At 44.5% G+C, this 17,729-nt stretch overlaps 1 protein-coding gene across 1 annotated transcript in view; it reads right to left on the reverse strand.

Annotated features, from left to right (window-relative positions):
• Nucleotides 1-2,543: 2,543 nt before the first annotated feature.
• LOC138851396 (uncharacterized) overlaps nucleotides 2,544-17,729 on the reverse strand; it is a 93,868-nt gene continuing 78,682 nt past the window's right edge. The window contains exon 4 of the mRNA XM_070080476.1: nucleotides 2,544-3,108. Within this exon, the coding sequence (XP_069936577.1) occupies nucleotides 2,882-3,108 (227 nt within the window). The 3' untranslated portion in view covers nucleotides 2,544-2,881. The remainder of the gene's footprint in view (nucleotides 3,109-17,729) is intronic.

A 17,729-nucleotide genomic window follows, 5' to 3' on the forward strand; every position in this document is an offset into this window, starting at 1 on the left:
TTATGTTGTATTTCTTATTTTTTGTTGTATTTCTTACTTTTATGTTGTATTTCTTACTTTTATGTTGTATTTCTTACTTTTATGTTGTATTTCTTACTTTTATGTTGTATTTCTTACTTTTATGCTGTATTTCTTACTTTTATGTTGTATTTCTTACTTTTATGTTGTATTTCTTACTTTTATGTTGTATTTCTTACTTTTATGTTGTATTTCTTACTTTTATGTTGTACTTCTTACTTTTATGTTGTATTTCTTACTTTTATGTTGTATTTCTTACTTTTATGTTGTATTTCTTACTTTTATGTTGTACTTCTTACTTTTATGTTGTACTTCTTACTTTTATGTTGTATTTCTTACTTTTCTGTTGTATTTCTTACTTTTATGTTGTATTTCTTACTTTTATGTTGTATTTCTTACTTTTATGTTGTATTTCTTACTTTTATGTTGTATTTCTTACTTTTATGTTGTATTTCTTACTTTTATGTTGTATTTCTTACTTTTATGTTGTATTTCTTACTTTTATGTTGTATTTCTTACTTTTATGTTGTATTTCTTACTTTTATGTTGTATTTCTTACTTTTATGTTGTATTTCTTACTTTTATGTTGTATTTCTTACTTTTATGTTGTATTTCTTACTTTTATGTTGTATTTCTTACTTTTATGATGCATTTCTTACTTTTATGTTGTATTTCTTACTTTTATGTTGTATTTCTTACTTTTATGTTGTATTTTTTACTTTTATGTTGTATTTCTTACTTTTATGTTGTATTTCTTACTTTTATGTTGTATTTCTTACTTTTTATGTTGTATTTCTTACTTTTATGTTGTATTTCTTACTTTTATGTTGTATTTCTTACTTTTATGTTGTATTTCTTACTTTTATGTTGTATTTCTTACTTTTATGTTGTATTTCTTATTTTTTGTTGTATTTCTTACTTTTATGTTGTATTTCTTACTTTTATGTTGTATTTCTTACTTTTATGTTGTATTTTTTACTTTTATGTTGTATTTCTTACTTTTATGCTGTATTTCTTACTTTTATGTTGTACTTCTTTCTTTTATGTTGTATTTCTTACTTTTATGTTGTATTTCTTACTTTTATGTTGTATTTCTTATTTTTATGTTGTATTTCTTACTTTTATGTTGTATTTCTTACTTTTATGTTGTATTTCTTACTTTTATGCTGTATTTCTTACTTTTATGTTGTATTTCTTACTTTTATGTTGTTTTTCTTACTTTTATGTTGTATTTCTTACTTTTATGTTGTATTTCTTACTTTTATGTTGTACTTCTTACTTTTATGTTGTATTTCTTACTTTTATGTTGTATTTCTTACTTTTATGTTGTATTTCTTACTTTTATGTTGTACTTCTTACTTTTATGTTGTACTTCTTACTTTTATGTTGTATTTCTTACTTTCATGTTGTATTTCTTACTTTTATGTTGTATTTCTTACTTTTATGTTGTATTTCTTACTTTTATGTTGTATTTCTTACTTTTATTTTGTATTTCTTACTTTTATGTTGTATTTCTTACTTTTATGTTGTATTTCTTACTTTTATGTTGTATTTCTTACTTTTATGTTGTATTTCTTACTTTTATGTTGTATTTCTTACTTTTATGTTGTATTTCTTACTTTTATGTTGTATTTCTTACTTTTATGTTGTATTTCTTACTTTTATGTTGTATTTCTTACTTTTATGTTGTATTTCTTACTTTTATGATGCATTTCTTACTTTTATGTTGTATTTCTTACTTTTATGTTGTATTTCTTACTTTTATGTTGTATTTGTTACTTTTATGTTGTATTTCTTTTATGTTGTATTTCTTACTTTTATGTTGTATTTCTTAATTTTATGTTGTATTTCTTACTTTTATGTTGCATTTCTTACTTTTATGTTGTATTTCTTACTTTTATGTTGTATTTCTTACTTTTATGTTGCATTTCTTACTTTTATGTTGTATTTCTTACTTTTATGTTGTATTTCTTACTTTTATTTTGTATTTCTTACTTTCATGTTGCATTTCTTACTTTTATGTTGTATTTCTTACTTTTATGTTGTATTTCTTACTTTTATGTTGTATTTCTTACTTTTATGTTGTATTTCTTACTTTTATGTTGTATTTCTTACTTTTATGTTGTATTTCTTACTTTTATGTTGTATTTCTTACTTTTATGTTGTATTTCTTACTTTTATGTTGTATTTCTTACTTTTATGTTGTATTTCTTACTTTTATGTTGTATTTCTTACTTTTATGTTGTATTTCTTACTTTTATTTTGTATTTCTTACTTTTATGTTGTATTTCTTACTTTTATGTTGTATTTCTTACTTTTATGTTGTATTTCTTACTTTTATGTTGTATTTCTTACTTTTATGTTGTATTTCTTATTTTTATGTTGTATTTCTTACTTTTATGTTGTATTTCTTACTTTTATGTTGTATTTCTTACTTTTACGTCAGGATTCTAGTTAATCATCACGTAGTTCACTTGACACAACTAGACGGGAGAAACAGCAGCTTATGGACACTAAAAACCGTCTTCTCAAATATTCTTTATTGGATCTGTAGTAACATTTAACTATAAAAATAATACTGTGTGTTCCTGAAACGTTAACAACGTGTTAAAAAGTTATATACTAAAATTAACACCAGTACATAATATGTATTACAATAGTATGTGGAGAGAGACGACGTTACTGCAGATACCAGCGAGTTAAACTTCCTAACTGAAGAGTGTGTGGTAATGAAAGTGAAGGTACAGGGTATACCAAAAAAGAATATTTGCATTAGGAATATAGAAAAAAACGTGAAATCAGTGTATGTTTTCTACAGTATTCATGACTCTTCATGCCCCGCCCATCTAAATGTTCTGCCTCACTAACGCCCGTAATACTGACATACAAATCGAAGCAATTTCCCACAAGAAACATCGTTAAGAGTCGGTTGTTTCTCTGTCACCATGGAAGCGCAGTGCTCTTTACTAGCGAAGTTGTTCGGTTCACCATAGGACCAGTCTCTAAGGTCGATATCTCTCCCGTCCATCCACTTCCAGTGTCGACTACCATAGGAGAAGTCCTTGCCACCCACGAACACCACCAGTGTGCCTGTTACCATCATAAGGATGGCAAGGAAACACAATGATAAGAGTACACACTATGATGTAGGTTTATGCACTCAAGGCACATTTATGTACGCACACAGCACCTGCTCGGAACCCACACTTGATCAAGCATGTCAAGAAATTAGAGAAAGTGCAAAGGTTTGTGACAAGGTTAGTTTCAGGCCCGGTGGCCTGGTGGCTATGCTCCCGCTTCACATACGGAGGGCCCGGGTTCGATTCCCGGCGGGTGGAAACATTTCGACACGTTTCCTTACACCTGTTGTCCTGTTCACCTAGCAGCAAATAGGTACCTGGGTGTTAGTCGACTGGTGTGGGTCGCATCCTGGGGGACAAGATTAAGGACCCCAAAGGAAATAAGTTAGACAGTCCTCGATGACGCACTGACTTTCTTGGGTTATCCAGGGTGGCTAACCCTCTGGGTATAAAAATCCGAACGAAATCTTATCTTATCTTATCTTATCTACTAAGGAAGGTTAAGGGAAATCGGCCTGACGACACTGGAGAACAGGAGGGTTAGGGGAAAAATGATAACAACATACAAAATACTGCGTGGAATAGACAACGTGGACAGAGACAGGATGTTCCAGAGAGGGACACAGAAACAAGAGGCCACACTTGGAAGTTGAAGACCCAGATGAATCAAAGGGATGTTAGGAAGTATATCTTCAGTCATAGAGTAGCCAGGAAGTGGAATAGCCTAGCAAGTGAGGTAGTGGAGGCAGAAACCATACAAAGCTTTAAGATAAGGTATGATAAAACTCATGGAGCGGGAAAGAGAGGACCTAGTAGCACTCAGCGAAGAGTCGGGGCCAGGAGCTGAGTCTCGACCTCTGCAACCACAATTAGGTGAGGTGAGTACATACACACACACAGAAGAGGCGGGGTCAGGAGCTCGGACTCGACCCCCGCAACCTCAACTAGGTGAGAACTAGGTGAGTACACATACACACACACACACACACACACACACACACACACACACACACACACACACACACACACACACACACACACACACACACACACACACACACACACACACACACACACACACACACACACACACACACACACACACACACACACACACACACACACACACACACACACACACACACACAGAGGAGACAGAAGGGGCTCCAGAAAGACGGAGAGGTGGGGCACACCACCAGGTGCTGGACACAGTACACACAACCGAGGAAGAAGTGAAAAGGCTTCTGAGTGAGTTAGATACCTCAAAGGCAATGGGGCCAGATAACATCTCCCCATGGGTCCTGAGAGAGGGAGCAGAGGCAATATGTGTACCCCTAACAACAATATTCAATACATCTATCGAAACAGGGAGATTGCCTGAGGCATGGAAGACAGCAAATGTAGTCCCAATCTTTAAAAAAGGAGACAGACATGAAGCACTAAACTACAGACCAGTGTCACTGACATGTATTGTATGCAAAGTCATGGAGAAGATTATCAGGAGAAGAGTGGTGGAACACCTAGAAAGGAATGATCTCATCAACAGCAGCCAACATGGTTTCAGGGACGGGAAATCCTGTGTCACAAACCTACTGGAGTTCTATGACAAGGTGACACCAGTAAGACAAGAGAGAGAGGGGTGGGTGGATTGCATCTTCTTGGATTGCAAGAAGGCGTTTGACACAGTACCACACAAGAGATTAGTGCAAAAACTGGAGTACCAAGCAGGGATAACTGGGAAGGCACTACAATGGATCAAGGAATACTTGTCAGGAAGACAGCAGTGAGTAATGGTACGTGGCGAGGTGTCAGAGTGGGCACCTGTGACCAGCGGGGTCCCACAGGGGTCAGTCCTAGGACCAGTGCTGCTTCTGGTATTTGTAAACGACATGACGGAAGGAATACACTCCGAGGTGTCCCTGTTTGCAGATGACGTGAAGTTGATGAGAAGAGTTCATTCGATCGAAGACCAGGCAGAACTACAAAGGGATCTGGACAGGCTGCAGACCTGGTCCAGCAATTGGCTCCTGGAGTTCAATCCCACCAAGTGCAAAGTCATGAAGATTGGGGAAGGGCAAAGAAGACCGCAGACGGAGTACAGTCTAGGGGGCCAGAGACTACAAACCTCACTCAAGGAAAAAGATCTTGGGGTGAGTATAACACCAGGTACATCTCCTGAAGCGCACATCAACCAAATAACTGCTGCAGCATATGGGCGCCTGGCAAACCTCAGAACAGCATTCCGACATCTTAATAAGGAATCGTTCAGGACCCTGTACACCGTGTACGTTAGGCCCATATTGGAGTATGCGGCACCAGTTTGGAACCCACACCTAGCCAAGCATGTAAAGAAACTAGAGAAAGTGCAAAGGTTTGCAACAAGACTAGTCCCAGAACTAAGAGGTATGTCCTACGAGGAGAGGTTAAGGGAAATCAACCTGACGACACTGGAGGACAGGAGAGATAGGGGGCACATGATAATGACTTACAAAATACTGAGAGGAATTGACAAGGTGGACAAAGACAGGATGTTCCAGAGACTTGACACAGCAACATGGGGACACAGTTGGAAGCTGAAGACACAGATGAATCACAGGGATGTTAGGAAGTATTTCTTCAGCCACAGAGTAGTCAGGAAGTGGAATAGTTTAGGAAGCAATGTAGTGGAGGCAGGATCCATACATAGCTTTAAGCAGAGGTACGATAAAGCTCATGGTTCAGGGAGAGTGACCTAGTAGCGACCAGTGAAGAGGCGGGGGCCAGGAGCTTGGACTCGACCCCTGCAACCTCAACTAGGTGAGTACAACTAGTTGAGTTCACACACACGCACACACATACACACACACGCACACACACACACACACACACACACACACACACACACACACACACTACACAGGTATGAGAAACTTCCTGCAGGAGGTTCAGTGGGACAGAGAAATGGTAGGAAAATCAGTAAACGAGATGATGGAATATGTGGCAACAAAGTGCAAGGAGGCAGAGGAAAGTTTTGTTCCCAAGGGAAACAGAAATAATAGGAAGACCAAAACGAGTCCTTGGTTTACCGAAGGTGTAGGGAGGCAAAAACTAAGTGCAACAGAGAATGGAAAAGGTACAGGAGACATAGGACCCAGGAAAACAAGGAGATTAGTAGAAGAGCCAGAAACGAGTATGCACAGATAAGGAGGGAGGCCCAGCGACAGTATGAAAACGACATAGCATCGAAAGTCAAATCTGACCCGAAACTGCTGTATAGCCACATTAGGAGGAAGACAACAGTCAAGGACCAGGTGATAAGGCTGAGGAAAGAAGGTGGAGAACTCACAAGAAACGATCAAGAGGTATGTGAGGAGCTCAACACGAGATTTAAGGAAGTATTTACAGTAGAGACAGGAAGGACTCTGGGGGGACAGACCAGATGGGGACACCAGCAAGGAATACACCAACAAGTGTTGGACGACATACATACAGATGAGGAGGAGGTGAAGAAACTGCTAAGGGACATCGATACCTCAAAGGCAATGGGACCGGACAACATCTCCCCGTGGGTCCTTAGAGAGGGAGCAGATATGTTGTGCGTGCCACTTACCACAATCTTCAACACATCCCTGGAAACTGGGCAACTACCTGAGGTATGGAAGACGGCAAATGTAGTTCCCATTTTTAAAAAAGGAGACAGAAAAGAGGCACTAAACTATAGACCTGTGTCATTGACGTGTATAGTATGCAAAATTATGGAGAAGATTATCAGGAGGAGAGTGGTGGAGCACCTGGAACGGAACAGGAGTATAAATGCCAACCAGCACGGATTCACGGAAGGCAAATCCTGTGTCACAAACCTTCTGGAGTTTTATGATAAAATAACAGAAGTAAGACAAGAGAGAGAGGGGTGGGTTGATTGCATTTTCTTGGACTGCAAGAAGGCCTTTGACACAGTTCCTCACAAGAGATTAGTGCAGAAGCTAGAGCATCAGGCGCATATAACAGGAAGGGCACTGCAATGGATCAGAGAATACCTGACAGGGAGGCAACAACGAGTCATGGTACGTAATGATGTATCACAGTGGGCACCTGTGACGAGCGGGGTCCCACAGGGGTCGGTCCTAGGACCAGTGCTATTTTTGGTATATGTGAACGACATGATGGAAGGGTTAGACTCAGAAGTGTCCCTGTTTGCAGATGATGTGAAGTTAATGAGGAGAATTAAATCTGATGAGGACCAGGCAGGACTTCAAAGAGACCTGGACAGACTGGACACCTGGTCCAGCAAATGGCTTCTCGAATTTAATCCTGCCAAATGCAAAGTCATGAAGATAGGGGAAGGGCACAGAAGACCACAGACAGAGTATAGGCTAGGTGGCCAAAGACTGCAAACCTCACTCAAGGAAAAAGATCTTGGGGTGAGTATAACACCGAGCATGTCTCCGGAAGCACACATCAATCAGATAACTGCTGCAGCATATGGGCGCCTGGCAAACCTGAGAACAGCATTCCGATACCTTAGTAAGGAATCGTTCAAGACACTGTACACCGTGTACGTTAGGCCCATACTGGAGTATGCAGCACATGTTTGAAACCCACACTTTATCAAGCACGTCAAGAAACTAGAGAAAGTACAAAGGTTTGCGACAAGGTTAGTTCCAGAGCTAAGGGGAATGTCCTATGAAGAAAGATTAAGGGAAATCGGCCTGACGACACTGGAGGACAGGAGGGTCAGGGGAGACATGATAACGACATATAAAATACTGCGTGGAATAGACAAGGTGGACAAAGACAGGATGTTCCAGGGAGGGGACACAGAAACAAGAGGCCACAATTGGAAGTTGAAGACACAAATGAGTCAGAGAGATAGTAGGAAGTATTTCTTCAGTCATAGAGTTGTAAGGCAGTGGAATAGCCTAGAAAATGACATAGTGGAGGCAGGAACCATACACAGTTTTAAGACGAGGTTTGATAAAGCTCATGGAGCGGGGAGAGAGAGGGCCTAGTAGCAACCGGTGAAGAGGCGGGGCCAGGAGCTAGGACTCGACCCCTGCAACCACAAATAGGTGAGTACAAATAGGTGAGTACACACACACACACACACACACACACACACACACACACACACACACACACACACACAGAGGAAGTGAAATAGCCTAGAAAGTGACGTAGTGGAGGCACGAACCATAGTTTTAAGACGATTTTTGATAAAGCTCAGGGAGCTGGGGGAGAGAGGACCTAGTAGCAATCAGTGAAGAGGCAGGGCTAGGAACTATGACTCGACTCCGGCAACCACAAATAGGTAAGTACATATAGGGGAGTACACACACACAGGTGAGTACACAAACACACAATCCTGGAGTTCAACCCCGCCAAGTGCAAAGTCGTGAAGATCGGGGAAGGTCAAAGAAGACCGCAGACAGAATACCGCCTAGGTGGCCAAAGACTACAAACCTCACTCAAGGGAAAAGCAAAGGATCTTGGGGTGAGTATAATACCGAACATATCTCCTGAGGTGCATATCAACCAAATAACTGCTGCAGCATATGGGCGACTAAGTATAGCATTTCGACATCTCAAGAAGGAGTCGTTCAGGACTTTGCACACCGTATACGTCAGACCTATGTTAGAGTATGGCAGCACCAGTTTGGAACCCAAACCTGGGCAAGCACGTCAGGAAATTAGAGAAAGTGCCAAGGTTTGCAACGAGACTAGTCCCGGAACTAAGGCGCATGTCCTACGAGGAGAGATTAAGGGAAATTGACCTTACGACACTGGAGGACAGGAGGGACAGGGCAGACATGATAACAACATATAAAATACTGAGGGGAATCGACAAGGTAGACAGAGATAAGATGAGTCACAGGGATGTTAGGAGGTATTTCTTCAGTCATAGTTTTGTCAAGAAGTCGAACAGACTGGAGAGTGATGTAGTAGACACAGGATCCACACATAGCTTTAAGAAGGGGTATGATAAAGTTCATGGAGCAGGGAGAGAGAGGACCTAGTAGCGATCAGTGAAGAGGCAGGGCTAGGAGCCATGAATCGACCCCTACAACCACAATTAGCTAAGTATAATTGTGTACACACACACACACACACACACACACACACATATGCAGGGAGAGAGAGAGAGAGGACCCAGTAGTGGTCAATGAAGAGGCTGCGCCAGGAGCTGAGTATCGACCCCTGCAACCACAAATACGTGAGTAAACAGGTGAGTACACACACACACACACACACACACACACACACACACACACACACACACACACACACACACACACACACACACACACACACACACACATGGAGCAGGAAAGAGAGCCAGTGATGGAGATAAGCAGGGAACCCCAGATCCAGGAGGAACAGTAACAAAACCTTCCTGAGAACTACCTAGATAAGACCTTCAACCTCGACAACGTTACTGCAACCATGCAAACTAACCAAAAACTCCACACTCCCAGCCTCCCCCCCCCCTGTAACAAACTCCACCTAGTTGTAACCAACCAGGTATCCCTTTCCCTCAGTCCCTTCCCCCCCCCCACCACAATATTAGACAAGAAGCTGAAAGTTTGGTACATCAACGCAGATGGAGTAACAAATAAATGAGAAGAGTGGCATGAAAGAATCATGGAGACATCCCCAAATATCGTAGCACTCATGGAAACCAACGACTATATCACAACGAATACACAAACAAGACAACACCAGGACAACACAACAGATCTACACGGAAAACTACATCACCAGGTTTACACAAACAGGATTACCACACCAGGACTACACCACCAACAATGCACCACCAAGACTACCTTTACAAGCATACACCTGCAGGATTACACCACCAGGGCTACTCGAGCAGGACTACACCACCAGGGCTACTCGAGCAGGACTACACCACCAGGGCTACTCGAGCAGGACTACACCACCAGGGCTACACGAGCAGGACTACACGAGGACCACACTGAACTAACACCAAGAATAAGATACCAGGTCTGCAAATCCAGGCCTATAGTACCAGGACTTCACTACAAGTATGCATCATAAGACTTCTCCACATGAGCTTCATGAACTGGCCTACACTACCAAGAAAACTCGACTAGATATACACAACTAGGCTTATACACCAGGCTTATGGTAACAGAGTTGAAGATGAGTGGAACAAACTCCCGAGTACAGTTACTGAGGCTAAAACGTTGTGTAGTTTTAAAAATAGGTTAGATAAATACATGAATGGGTGTGGGTGGGTGTGAGTTGGACCTGACTAGCTTGTGCTGCTGGGTCTGGTGCCGTGCTCCTTCCTTGACTGGAGGTCACCAGACTGGGTGGGTCATTGGGCTAATCCGGGGGGGGGGGGGATGGACCTGCTCCGCATGGGTCAGTAGGCCTGCTGCAGTGTTCCTTCTTTCTTATGTTCTTAGGTTCTTATACAGCACCAGGCTTTTACAAAGACCTACATAAAAAAAGACTTAAAATGAAGGACAACACAACCAGGCCTCTACCACAAGGCCTATTTCTCCAGGCCTATATAAACAATACTGTTCCGTCACGACTTAACAAACATTACTAAAACAATATGACATAAAGAGGCTCCTCCAGCAGGACCGCACAAACAGGAACATATCAGCGGTACTACAAAAAGCAGACTATACCACCAGACCTAAGGAAATACGACTGTAGAGCTACACCTCCTGGACTGCAACACTAGAACTACACCTCCAGGACTGCAACACTAGAGCTACACCTCCAGGACTGCAACACTAGAGCTACACCTCAAGGACTGCAACACTAAAGCTACACCTCCAGGACTGCAACACTAGAACTACACCTCCAGGACTGCAACACTAGAGCTACACCTCCAGGACTGCAACACTAGAGCTACACCTCCAGGACTGCAACACTAGAACTACACCTCCAGGACTGCAACACTAGAGCTACACCTCCAGGACTGCAACACTAGAGCTACACCTCCAGGACTGCAACACTAGAGCTACACCTCCAGGACTGCAACACTAGAGCTACACCTCCAGGACTGCAACACTAGAGCTACACCTCCAGGACTGCAACACTAGAGCTACACCTCCAGGACTGCAACACTAGAGCTACACCTCCAGGACTGCAACACTAGAGCTACACCTCCAGGACTGCAACACTAGATCTACACCTCCAGGACTGCAACACTAGAACTACACCTCCAGGACTGCAACACTAGAGCTACACCTCCAGGACTGCAACACTAGAGCTACACCTCCAGGACTACAACACTAGAACTACACCTCCAGGACTGCAACACTAGAGCTACACCTTCAGGACTGCAACACTAGAACTACACCTCCAGGACTGCAACACTAGAGCTACACTTCCAGGACTGCAGCACTAGAGCTACACCTCCAGGACTGCAACACTAGATCTACACCTCCAGGACTGCAACACTAGAACTACACCTCCAGGACTGCAACACTAGAGCTACACCTCCAGGACTGCAAAACTAGAGCTACACCTCCAGGACTACAACACTAGAACTACACCTCCAGGACTGCAACACTAGAGCTACACCTCCAGGACTGCAACACTAGAACTACACCTCCAGGACTGCAACACTAGAGCTACACCTCCATGACTGCAACACTAGAACTACACCTCCAGGACTGCAACACTAGATCTACACCTCCAGGACTGCAACACTAGAACTACACCTCCAGGACTGCAACACTAGAGCTACACCTCCAGGACTACAACACTAGAACTACACCTCCAGGACTGCAACACTAGAGCTACAACTCCAGGACTGCAACACTAGAACTACACCTCCAGGACTTCAACACTAGAGCTACACCTCCAGGACTGCAACACTAGAACTACACCTCCAGGACTGCAACACTAGAACTACACCTCCAGGACTGCAACACTAGAACCACACCTCAAGGACTGCAACACTAGAGCTACACCTCCAGGAGTGCAACACTAGAACTACACCTAAAGGACTGCAACACTAGAACTACACCTCCAGGACTGCAACACTAGAACTACACCTCCAGGACTGCAACACTAGAGCTACACCTCCAGGACTGCAACACTAGAGCTACACCTCCAGGACTGCAACACTAGAGCTACACCTCCAGGACTGCAACACTAGAACTACACCTCCTGGACTGCAACACTAGAGCTACACCTCCAGGAATGCAACACTAGAGCTACACCTCCAGGACTGCAACACTAGAGCTACACCTCCAGGACTGCAACACTAGAGCTACACCTCCAGGATTGCAACACTAGAACTACACCTCCAGGACAGCAACACTAGAACTACACCTCCTGGACTGCAACACTAGAACTATATCTCCTGGACTGCAACACTAGAACTACACCTCCTGGACTGCAACACTAGAGCTACACCTCCATAACTGCAACACTAGAACTACACCTCCAGAACTGCAACACTAGAGCTACACCTCCAGGACTGCAACATTAGAACTATACCTCCTGGACTGCAACACTAGAACTACACCTCCAGGACTGCAACACTAGAACTACACCTCCAGGACTGCAACACTAGAACTACACCTCCAGGACTGCAATAAGAGAGCTACACCTCCAGGACTGCAACACTAGAACTACACCTCCTGGACTGCAACACTAGAACTATATCTCCTGGATTGCAACACTAGAACTACACCTCCTGGACTGCAACACTAGAGCTACACCTCCTGGACTGCAACACTAGAACTATATCTCCTGGACTGCAACACTAGAACTACACCTCCTGGACTGCAACACTAGAGCTACACCTCCAGGACTGCAACACTAGAGCTACACCTCCTGGACTGCAACACTAGAGCTACACCTCCTGGACTGCAACACTAGAACTATATCTCCTGGACTACAACACTAGAACTACACCTCCTGGACTGCAACACTAGAGCTACACCTCCAGGACTGCAACACTAGAGCTACACCTCCTGGACTGCAACACTAGAGCTACACCTCCTGGACTGCAACACTAGAACTACACCTCCTGGACTGCAACACTAGAACTACACCTCCAGGACAGCAACACTAGAACTACACCTCCTGGACTGCAACACTAGAACTATATCTCCTGGAATGCAACACTAGAACTACACCTGGACTGCAACACTAGAGCTACACCTCCAGGACTGCAACACTAGAGCTACACCTCCAGGACTGCAACACTACAACTACACCTCCAGGACTGCAACACTACAACTACACCTCCAGGACTGCAACACTACAACTACACCTCCAGGACTGCAACACTAGAGCTACACCTCCAGGACTGCAACACTAGAGCTACACCTCCAGGACTGCAACACTACAACTACACCTCCAGGACTGCAACACTAGAACTACACCTCCAGGACTGCAACACTAGAACTACACCTCCAGGACTGCAACACTAGAACTACACATCTAGGACTGCAACACTAGAACTACACCTCCAGGACTGCAACACTAGAACTACACCTCCAGGACTGCAACACTAGAGCTATATCTCCTGGAGTGCAACACTAGAACTACACCTCCAGGACTGCAACACTAGAGCTACACCTCCAGGACTGCAACACTAGAACTACACCTCCAGGACTGCAACACTAGAACTACACCTCCAGGACTGCAACACTAGAACTACACCTCCAGGACTGCAACACTAGAACTACACCTCCAGGACTGCAACACTAGAACTACACCTCCAGGACTGCAACACTAGAACTACACCTCCAGGACTGCAACACTAGAACTACACCTCCAGGACTGCAACACTAGAACTACACCTCCAGGACTGCAACACTAGAACTACACCTCCAGGACTGCAACACTAGAACTACACCTCCAGGACTGCAACACTAGAACTACACCTCCAGGACTGCAACACTAGAACTACACCTCCAGGACTGCAACACTAGAGCTACACCTCCAGGACTGCAACACTAGAACTACACCTCCAGGACTGCAACACTAGAACTACACCTCCAGGACTGCAACACTAGAACTACACCTCCAGGACTGCAACACTAGAACTACACCTCCAGGACTGCAACACTAGAACTACACCTCCAGGACTGCAACACTAGAACTACACCTCCAGGACTGCAACACTAGAACTACACCTCCAGGACTGCAACACTAGAACTACACCTCCAGGACTGCAACACTAGAACTACACCTCCAGGACTGCAACACTAGAACTACACCTCCTGGACTGCAACACTAGAACTACACCTCTAGGACTGCAACACTAGAACTATATCTCCTGGACTGCAACACTAGAACTACACCTCCAGGACTGCAACACTAGAACTATACCTCCTGGACTGCAACACTAGAACTACACCTCCAGGACTGCAACACTAGAGCTACACCTCCAGGACTGCAACACTAGAACTACACCTCCTGGACTGCAACACTAGAACTACACCTCTAGGACTGCAACACTAGAACTATATCTCCAGGACTGCAACACTAGAACTACACCTCTACGACTGCAACACTAGAACTACACCTCTAGGACTGCAACACTAGAACTATATATCCTGGACTGCAACACTAGAACTACACCTCCAGGACTGCAACACTAGAACTACACCTCCAGGACTGCAACACTAGAACTATATCTCCTGGACTGCAACACTAGAACTATACCTCTAGGACTGCAACACTAGAACTATATCTCCTGGACTGCAACACTAGAACTACACCTCTAGGACTGCAACACTAGAGCTACACCTCCAGGACTGCAACACTAGAGCTACACCTCCTGGACTGCAACACTAGAGCTACACCTCCTGGACTGCAACACTAGAACTATATCTCCTGGACTGCAACACTAGAACTACACCTCCAGGACTGCAACACTAGAGCTACACCTCCAGGACTGCAACACTAGAACTACACCTCCAGGACTGCAACACTAGAGCTACACCTCCAGGACTGCAACACTAGAACTACACCTCCAGGACTGCAACACTAGAACTACACCTCCAGGACTGCAACACTAGAACTACACCTCCTGGACTGCAACACTAGAACTATATCTCCTGGACTGCAACACTAGAACTACACCTCCAGGACTGCAACACTAGAACTACACCTCCAGGACTGCAACACTAGAGCTACACCTCCAGGACTGCAACACTACAACTACACCTCCAGGACTGCAACACTACAACTACACCTCCAGGACTGCAACACTACAACTACACCTCCAGGACTGCAACACTAGAGCTACACCTCCAGGACTGCAACACTAGAGCTACACCTCCAGGACTGCAACACTAGAACTATATCTCCTGGACTGCAACACTAGAACTATACCTCCTGGACTGCAACACTAGAACTACACCCCCAGGACTGCAACACTAGAACTACACCTCTAGGACTGCAACACTTGAACTACACCTCCAGGACTGCAACACTAGAACTACACCTCCAGGACTGCAACACTAGAACTATATCTCCTAGAGTGCAACACTAGAACTACACCTCCAGGACTGCAACACTAGAGCTACACCTCCAGGACTGCAACTCTAGAGCTACACCTCCAGGACTGCAACACTGGAACTACACCTCCAGGACTGCAACACTAGAACTACACCTCCAGGACTGCAACACTAGAACTACACCTCCAGGACTGCAACACTAGAACTACACCTCCAGGACTGCAACACTAGAACTACACCTCCAGGACTGCAACACTAGAACTACACCTCCAGGACTGCAACACTAGAACTACACCTCCAGGACTGCAACACTAGAACTACACCTCCAGGACTGCAACACTAGAACTACACCTCCAGGACTGCAACACTAGAACTACACCTCCAGGAACACTAGAACTACACCTCCAGGACTGACTGCAACACTAGAACTACACCTCCAGGACTGCAACACTAGAACTACACCTCCAGGACTGCACCACTAGAACTACACCTCCAGGACTGCAACACTAGAACTACACCTCCAGGACTGCAACACTAGAACTACACCTCCAGGACTGCACCACTAGAACTACACCTCCAGGACTGCAACACTAGAACTACACCTCCAGGACTGCAACACTAGACACTACACCTCCAGGGACTGCATCACTAGAACTACACCTCCAGGACTGCAACACTAGAACTACACCTCCAGGACTGCAACACTAGAACTACACCTCCAGGACTGCAACACTAGAACTACACCTCCAGGACTGCAACACTAGAACTACACCTCCAGGACTGCAACACTAGAACTACACCTCCAGGACTGCAACACTAGAACTACACCTCCTGGACTGCAACACTAGAACTACACACTAGACTCCAGGACTGCAACACGAGAACTACACCTCCAGGACTGCAACACTAGAACTACACCTCCAGGACTGCAACACTAGAACTACACCTCCAGGACTGCAACACTAGAACTACACCTCCAGGACTGCAACACTAGAACTACACCTCCAGGACTGCAACACTAGAACTACACCTCCAGGACTGCAACACTAGAGGACTACTAGAACCTCCAGGACTGCAACACTAGAACTACACCTCCAGGACTGCAACACTAGAACTACACCTCCAGGACTGCAACACTAGAACTACACCTCCAGGACTGCAACACTAGAACTACACCTCCAGGACTGCAACACTAGAACTACACCTCCAGGACTGCAACACACGACCTACACCTCCAGGACTGCAACACTAGAACTACACCTCCTGGACTGCAACACTAGAACTACACCTCCAGGACTGCAACACTAGAACTACACCTCCAGGACTGCAACACTAGAACTACACCTCCAGGACTGCAACACTAGAACTACACCTCCAGGACTGCAACACTAGAACTACACCTCCAGGACTGCAACACTAGAACTACACCTCCAGGACTGCAACACACTACACCTCCAGGACTGCAACACTAACTACACCTCCAGGACTGCAACACTAGAACTACACCTCCAGGACTGCACTACACTAGACACTACCTCCAGGACTGCAACACTAGAACTACACCTCCAGGACTGCAACACTAGACTAGAACTACACCTCCAGGACAACACTAGACACTACACCTCCAGGACTGCAACACTAGAACTACACCTCCAGGACTGCAACACTAGAACTACACCTCCAGGACTGCAACACTAGAACTACACCTCCAGGACTGCAACACTAGAACTACACCTCCAGGACTGCAACACTAGAACTACACCTCCAGGACTGCAACACTAGACCTACACCTCCAGGACTGCAACACTAGAACTACACCTCCAGGACTGCAACTCTAGACCTACCCCTCCGGGACTGCAACACTAGAACTACACCTCCAGGACTGCACCTCCTGGACACTACACCTCCAGGACTACACTAGAACTACACCTCCAGGACTGCAACACTAGAACTACACCTCCAGGACTGCAACACTAGAACTACACTACTGCAACACTACACCTCAAGGACTGCAACACTAGAACTACACCTCCAGGACTGCAACACTAGAACTACACCTCCAGGACTGCAACACTAGAACTACACCTCCAGGACTGCAACACTAGAACTACACCTCCAGGACTGCAACACTAGAACTACACCTCCAGGACTGCAACACTAGAACTACACCTCCAGGACTGCAACA

The sequence above is a fragment of the Cherax quadricarinatus genome, unplaced genomic scaffold (genome assembly GCF_038502225.1).
Source record: "Cherax quadricarinatus isolate ZL_2023a unplaced genomic scaffold, ASM3850222v1 Contig504, whole genome shotgun sequence".
Classification (NCBI taxonomy): domain Eukaryota; kingdom Metazoa; phylum Arthropoda; class Malacostraca; order Decapoda; family Parastacidae; genus Cherax; species Cherax quadricarinatus.